We start from the raw sequence: 8333 nt of genomic DNA on the forward strand, positions 1-8333 counted from the left end.
AACACACTAAAGGGCAGCCTCAGCAGGCACTGGGGCCTCCATGGCGATAACAGCCAGTCCTTGCAGCCGATCAGCAGGTGGATAAATCCCCTCCATTGCCAACAGCAGTCATGACTCAACTGCAACAGGGGAGCACACACTTCCCACAAGGGGGAGTGCACCTGGAGTGCCCCGGTTGGGTGACCAGGGAGGCTGTACCCCTGGACCCTACAGGACACCTACCACATAAGGACACACTGCCAAGACCAGGAGACTTAGAAGTTCAACTTAAGACAGAGAAACAAACACAGGGAGGCTGCCTAAATGAGAAGACAAAGACACATGTCCCAAATGAAAGAACAGAACAAAACTCTAGAAAAAGATCTAAAAGGAACGGAGACAAGTGATCTACCAGATACAGAGTTTAAAACACCACTTGTAACCATGCTCAGTGAACTTGGGGAAGAGTAAAGGAAGTTCGTGTGAACTATAACAAAGAGGTAGGGCACATAAAAATGGAGAAAGAAAAAATAAAGAAAACATTATAAATGAAAAATTCAATTACTGAAATGAAGAAAACATTACAGAGAATCAACAGGACAGGAGTTAAAGCACAGGATAAAAAAATAAGTCAGGAAGGTAAGAAAGGAGAAAACACCCAAACAGAATAGCAAAAGGAAAAATATATACCAAAAAAATGAGGGTTGTATAAGGCATATCTGGGACAATTTCAAGTGCACAAATATTCACACCAAGGGGCTGTGCTAAAGAGAAGAGACAGAGCAAGGAATTGAAATCCTATTTTAAAAAATAATGACAAAAACTTCCCTACCTGGTTAAAGACGTAGAGATACAAGTCCAGAAAGTGAAGAGTCCCAAACAAGATGAACCCAAAAAGACCACACCAAGAAACACCATAATTAAAATGCCAAAGATTAAACACAAAGAGAGAATTTTAAAAGCACCAAGGTAAAAGCAGTTAGTTACCTACAAGGAGCTCCCATAAGTCTGTCAGCTGATTTCTCAACAGAAACTTTTCAGGGGAAAAGAGATTGTCAAAGCTTTCATTTTTAATAGAAGGACAGCTAAAGAACTTCCCAGGCAAGAAAAAGCTACAAGAGTTTATCACCACCAAATGAGTATTGTGAGAAATGTTAAAGGGTCTTCTTTAAGAAGAAGAAGAAAAATAAGAATATATGAATAATAAAATGGCTATAAACTCATACTTATAAAAAATTACTTTAAATAAAAATAAATTAATTGCTGTCATCAAAAGACATATGGTGGCTGAATGAAAAACAAAACAACCCTTACATAAGCTGCCTACTAGAGACTCAGTTCAGGTCAAAAGACAAAGACAGACTGAAAGTAAAGGGATGGCAGAAGACATTTTATGAAAAGGAAAACAAACAAACAAAAAAAGCTGGGTTAGCAGTACTTATACCAGACAAAATAGACTTTAAACAAAGGCTATAAAACAAGAGAGAAAGAAGGACCCAGTAGTTTCATTTCATGGTATTTATCTGAAGAAACCCAAAGCACTAAATCAAAAAGACATATACATTCGTTTGTTTATTGCAGTATTACTTACAGAAGCCAAGATATGGAAGCTACCTACGTGTTCGTCAGTAGACGACCTGATACAGCAGCGGTGCATGTACACAACACAATATAACTCAGCCACATGCAGAACAGGATAGAATCTTGCCTTTGGCAACAACATGGATGGACGGTGTTGTGCTGAATGAGATACGTCAGTCAGAGAAAGACAAATGCCAGGTGATTGTACTTACATGTGGAATCTAAAGAACAAAATAAGTGAACAGGCTGAGCAGACAGACTCATAGGTACAGGGAGCAGACTGATGGCTGCTAGATGGGCGGGGGTTAGTGGGATGGGTGCTAAAGGTGAAGGGATTAAGAAGTACAGGTTGGTAGTCACAGAACAGTCACAGGGGTATGAAGTCCAGCACAGGGAATAGTCAGTAACGTTGTAATAACTCTGTACGGTGTCAGATGGGTGTTATATTCTCAGGGTGATGGGTTCATAATTTATATAAATATCTAATCACAGAGTTGTACACCTGAGACTAATATAATATTGTCCATCAACTATAATTTAAAAATAAGAAATATTTTTTAACAAGAAGATAAATATGTCTTGAATTCCTTATATCTTGAATTCTTAACTGTCCTTAATGAACACAGAATAAAAAAATAAATATGGAATGTCATGTTCACTCAGAGCGTGGGTGACACAGAAACTGGGATTCCCGAGGTTCGTTACCTGGCACACACGTTCCCAAACACGAGTGTCAGCTTCTCCCTGAAGAAGAGTCAGCTGGCACTGACCGCTGACCGTACTTGTCTTGATAAAATGGAAGCTCTGAGGGGGAAACCAGGGATCTGGAGAACCTGTCTCACCGTGGGAGCCAGGCAGCTTCCCGGCGCTGACAGAGTTTTCCAGTGGGATCTGCGGTGAAACGAACAAAGGTGACTCTTTAATAACGTGTCACTAACCGCCCCAACACTGGGAGATGCCATCACCCGGGGAAACAAGGCACGACCCTTAGACAACCAGGCGTCAGTACAGGGGCCGCACAAGCAACGTCACAGAACAGGACGTGCTCACTGTCCGGCGTCGGGTCCGCTCTGCACGGAGCCTTTCAGGACCTCCCGCCTGCGCAGCTTCGGTGAACGATCAGGGATGAGGATCCGCGCTCATCTGAGAGGTCCGTACAGTGCTCTCCCTGCGTGTGCGTGTGAGGCTGTGCACTTTTCCACGCACGGTCACCAGAATAACCGATTAAACGCTGACACATATGAAAGTCCATCGGTGTTCCAATGGTGCTGACAGGCGCTGAGACTTGTAAAAATGCAAAATGTAGCAGACCCAGTCTTCTCACTACTTCCTGTATTTAGAAAATAGTTATTTTCATTAAAAGTTATTTCTGTTTACATGTACGTTATTAATATTATCCTAAATGAATTATTTTTTCTGTTTTATCCCTTGCATGGTAATTGATAGATACACGTCACACAAAATTACTTCCTAAGACTGTACAGATGATCTGAAACCAAGATGTTAGACTCACTGAATGAAATAGCCGCTGGGCCAGAACTCAGGGAGACAGGGAGGCACAGAGATCTCTGAAGTGTCAATTATGATCTCGGACGCTGAGATAAATCCGGCCGGCATGATGATTGGCCAGTAACGGACGGAGGTCTGTGGCTAGGTCTGTGGCTCGCTCTGACCGACAGTAGAGAGCAGAAAGCCTCATCCTCCTTTTATTAGGATTTCAAAAGTTCCTAGAACAGGGGGTGTGACATTCCAGCCAACAGCAGGAGAATTTTACAAGTGAAAGAATCCTTACCAAGTGTCATTAATATGTAAAATACGGCCAGGGTAACTCCTGGTTTAGCTAGCACCTGTCAGGGAAGCAAGGCAGACCCACTAATCCCCAATGCCGGCTCCATTGTAAGACTTTATCTTCAAGGAGGCAGACGGAGTACTCAAGAGAACCCGCTGTTCCCAGGATTCCACGACCCAGTGGCCTCCACGGCCTAGAGCTGTTCATCTCCTGGGTCATGGGACCACACCTGGGCGGAGGGACATGAGAGTGCCCCATCCAGAGATCTGAGTTCCTGCAACAGATCTCCGTGCGGGAGGAGGGGTCAGAGCAGCGTCCGGGGTCCCCAGGCCTGGCTCTCAGGGTCTCAGCCAATGCACCGAGTCTGGGGAGGAGACTCTCATTGTTGGGGTGTCCCCATATCCCCCGGGCTTCCCCTCTGCATCTCACGGGTCCTTCTGCCTGGAAACTTATGACGCTCACGCATCTCTCACTCCCATTGGCTGTCCGAACTCTCAGGAGCCAATCAGCGTCACCGTGGGTCCGGGTATAAAGGCCTCAGCGGTGCCCAATACTTCCTTCTCCGCAGACGCTCGGAATGGGTCATGGCGTCCCGACTCCTGCTCCTGCTGCTCTCGGGGGCCCTGGTCGTGACCGAGAGCTGGGCCGGTGAGTGCGGGGTCGGGAGGGAACGGCCTCTGCCGGGCAGGAGTGAGGGGACCCGGTGGGGGCGCGGGACCCGGGAAGGCGCGTCTCCAGCTCCCCGGGTCCGGACTCCAGACCCTGACCCCCGACTCCCGCAGCGCCCTGGCCCACCCCTTCCTCGCCCCCTCCTCTCTGTCACCGCCCCCTTTCCGTCCCCCGGGCCCGATGCCCCTACGGCCGACGGGGACCCAGGACGCGCGTCCTCCCGCCCCCAGGCACCCACACCCTGAGACACTTCGGCACCTTCGTGTCGGGACCGGGCCGCGGGAAGTCCCGGTACGTCGGCGTCGGATACGTGGACGACACGGAGGTCCTGCGTTACGACAGCTACGCCGCGGGGCCGGGGATGGAGCCGCGGGTACCGTGGCTGGACCTGCTGTGGGTGCAGCAGAGGGACCCCCAGTTCTGGGATGAGTGGACGCGGTTACTCAAGGGCAGAGAACAGACGTGCCGAGCGAACCTGAACAGACAGAGCGCGAAGAACCACCAGAGTCAGAACGGTGAGCCACGCGCCGGGGTCTCCCCGAGGTTGCCGGGCTAGTCGGGTCAGGGGGACACCTGTCCTGGGGGCGGGGCTAAGCGAGCGGGACTCACCTAGGGGCGGGGTCAGGGTCGCACACCTTCCAGGAAATCAGTGGCTGCATCGTGGGGTCGGACCTGCGCCTCCTCCGCGGATACAGTCAGTACGCCTACGACGGCACCGACCACATCACCCTGAAAGTGGACCTGAGCTCCGGGACCACGGCGGTCGAAGTCCCCGTGGGTCGCAGTTTCATGCAGGACTATGAAGTGAAGATCTGGGGGCTTCAGGTGGAGGAGTTTTGCAACTACTGGCTCCACATCTTCCAAGAGAAGGGGAAGGAGACGCTGCTGCGGGCAGGTACCCAGGCGCGGGCCTCGTCTGTGGGCTGGGGGCGGGGGGGCTTCCCGCAGGGAGAGTTGGAAAAGGGGGTCACTGTCGGAATCCCCCCGTGCTAGGGAGAAGGAACAGACCCGAGCTCTCCTTATGCTGTGACTCACCTGCCAGCCCCACTTTCTCTGAAGGACAATAAGGGGTCCGTCCTCTCCCTGAAAGAGCGCACAGCGGGTCCCTCACACCCTGCGGCCACCGGGTGACCCGCACACTCTCCCTCGTTCTCGGACTGAGATCTGGCGGCCCCGCCCCGGCTTTGCGGAGTCATTCAGCCGCCCCCTGAGTCTGCGCTCTCCCCTTAGAGCCTGGAGACGCCTAGTCTAGGTTCTCGCCCTGATTCTGGAACTTTCCAAGAAGTGGGAGACTCTCCCAGGTGCCTCTGTGGAGGCTGGTGTCTGGGTTGTGCGCTCCCTGCCCCCATCCCAGGTGTCCTGTCCCTGCTCAGGGTGGTCACGTGAGCGCTGCTGGAGGGTCCCCATGACCAACGCAAAGTTCCTGAATGTTCTCACCTGCCCCTCAGAGCCCCCAAGGACACATGTGACCCGCCACCCCGTCTCTGACCGTGAGGTCACCCTGAGGTGCTGGGCCCTGGGCTTCTACCCCGCGGAGATCGCCCTGACGTGGCAGCGCGACGGGGAGGACCAGACCCAGGACATGGAGCTGGTGGAGACCAGGCCTGCGGGGGACGGGACCTTCCAGAAGTGGGCGGCCGTGGCGCTGCCCCCTGGGGAGGAGCAGCGATACACGTGCCGTGTGCAGCATGGGGGTCTGCCGGAGCCCCTGACCCTGCGATATGGTGAGGAGGGTGCATGGGCACAGCGCCTCGTCTCGGGGCATCCCTGAGTGGGGTGAGGACTCGGGCCTGAGGCTGGCCTCTCTCCTGCCCCTCGCAGAGCCCCCTGCTCAGACCGGCGTCATCACTGCGGGCATCGCTGCTGTCCTGTGTCTCCTTGGGGCGGCGGCCGCTGGAGCTGTGACGTGGAGGAGGAAGCGCTCAGGTGGGCGGGGCGGGCTGCGTGTCCTGTGTCCCTGGGGGTCATGCCCCGGGGGACTGCGCTGTGCCTGGTCAGTGGCCCGTGGCATCCCCACACGGGCGCGTGCCCATCGGCCCTATTCGCTGACACTTACTCTTCAGTGAGGCCCGTGGGACAGTGGAGCACAAATCTGTCACCTGATGACTAGCGATGGGACCAATTCCCAGCTGTCACAGGTCAGAGGGGAAGGTCCCTGCTGAGGACAGATGTCCACACAGGCTGTAGGTCCAGTCCCCACACATGCACTTTCCCCGTGTTTGCTGGTCCTACCCTGGGTGTTCTGTCAGTTCTGGAAACTTTCCTGCACTTTAGGGGTACGCGGTTCCCTTAGGGTCACGGGATCCAGCCCTCCCCCTACCCCCACCCACAGAGCCCTGCAGTGAGTCAGGGAGAGCTACACCCAGGCTGCCTGTAAGTCTGGGTGCAGGCAGGGGCTGTCTGAGACCCCAGGGGAGGCAAGGCTGGAGCCTGAGGGGGCCTCACCCCCCCCAGCTCTGCTGTTGTGTTCTCCCCTAGGCAGCGACAGCCCCCAGGACTCTGCTGTGTCCCTCACAGCTCCTCACGGTGAGACCCTGAGGGCAGGAAGGGGGGGCATTGAGCTGAGGGGAACAGCTGGGTGTCGGGGACTCTCCGAGTGGAAAACCCCGAGGAAACGGGGGGCTGCGGGAGGAGGAGCGCCTCTGAGACTGACCTGAATGTGTTCACGGTGACTTTCTCTCCCAGCGTGACGTCGCTGCTCTGCAGGGGACTTGGTGCTGAAGCTCATTCAGGCCTCCCCTTGGGACTGAAGCATCCCTGACCGCTGTCTCTGCAACCGGCATCGGACCGCGGCTGCATCCTTATCAGCGTCGTCTGAGAAGCTGGTCACCAGGCCCCCCTCCCCCAGGGACCTACTTATTAGTAGGGTGCAGATAAAACACAGCTTAGGGAATATGATCAATAACATTGTCGTGACTGCGTATGGTGTCAGGTGGGTACTAGAGATATTGGGGAGATTACTTCATAAGCTGCATAAATGTTTCATCCCTGTGCTTTGCTGCTGACACTACCAGATTCTTTATCCAAGGCCAATTCATCTGCCTCCAATGGGGCTTACCCCACTATGAGGCCGGGGGCTTCGAAGCCAGGAAAACCTAAGGAAACTTTCCAAGCCAGTATACCTCAAGTCTCATGATGAGATTTCCTAATCCAGAAGAATGTTTATTTCTCAGAATGATGAGCCAACTAGGTCTTGAATGTAAACCAGACAACAAAACCTTTCTCCTTGATTGGGGCAAAATTTTAAATTATCATCTTAAAAACCTTCAAAATATTAGTAATCACCACATGATGTGTACCGTCATACCTGAGTGGACAATATTAACCCTAGAAGTCACAGATTTTACATCCTCTCTGAAGCATCTTTTGGAAAAAAGACTAAGTCCTGTGGGAGGAAGACTGAAGAATGACAAGGCTTCTTGTGGAAATGCCATTGCCTGACATGTCAGCTAGTGCAAAGAAGTTACCTACTTGCAGGGAGTTTTGATGGCTGCTATCAAACAATATACCTCCCTCAGAATATCTGTAGGCTTAAGTTATAGATTTGTTTAAAAGTGGGCTTTTTTGTGTGTTTTGTTATCTTTTGACCCTTCTAATTTCCAGATAAACACCCCTTAAAAAGTTTGGATACCCTGAATGGTGTGGCTCAGTTGATTGGGCATTATTCCATAAAGCAAAAGGTCGCTGGTTCAATTCCAAGGTCAAGGCACATGCCTGTGTTGCAGGTTTGGCCCCAGAAGGAATGTGTACAAGAGACAACCAATTGATGTTTCTACTTCACATTGATGTTTCTCTCCCTCATTTCCCTACTCTAAAAATAAATGAAGTTTTTAAGTGCATAAAAAAAAACAAACCATGTGATAACTTGGCCTTCATGCCCAACATTCTGACAGCCGTTTGGGGGAAAATGTGAGTATTTTGTAGCTAGCCAGCAAGCCATTCTGGTCTCAGACAGATTCAGGACCACGTGGCTCAGTGATGGGAAAGGGCCCGGGTGGGGAAAGGACTTAAATCCACACTTACACATTGTTTTTTATTTTCTGGGGAAGGAAAGGCAGTTCACGTATCGTCACAAGATACAGAAGGGACAGCCATCTTCTCTGCCATGAGGGGTAGTCAAGCGGACGGTTTAGAAAGTGGGTCTCAGTTCAACATAATGAAAATCCCCAAATGTTTGCTCTCTGTAATGATCTCTGAGTGATTTCTTGGAACAAATAATGGAACCCAAATTTTTTTTTTTTTTTTTTTTTTTGCTGCAAAAGCTGTATTGTTTCCATTTGGCCCAATGCACAGGAGAGGACTCCTGGGTGGTTCA

General features: G+C 51.5%; 1 protein-coding gene across 1 annotated transcript; it reads left to right on the plus strand.

Moving 5' to 3' along the window:
* The first annotated feature begins 3933 nt into the window (after positions 1-3933).
* Positions 3934-6945, plus strand: LOC149995540 (saoe class I histocompatibility antigen, A alpha chain-like). Its single transcript, XM_090259701.1, has 7 exons — positions 3934-3997; positions 4249-4533; positions 4644-4913; positions 5467-5742; positions 5840-5957; positions 6369-6391; positions 6497-6945. Exons 1-7 carry the CDS (start codon positions 3934-3936, stop codon positions 6673-6675), a joined length of 1215 nt encoding a protein of 404 aa, XP_090115827.1. The 3' UTR covers positions 6676-6945.
* Positions 6946-8333: the final 1388 nt, after the last annotated feature.

Source organism: Furipterus horrens, unplaced genomic scaffold, assembly GCF_987537825.1.
Source record: "Furipterus horrens unplaced genomic scaffold, mFurHor1.1.pri manual_scaffold_13, whole genome shotgun sequence".
Classification (NCBI taxonomy): Eukaryota; Metazoa; Chordata; class Mammalia; order Chiroptera; family Furipteridae; genus Furipterus; species Furipterus horrens.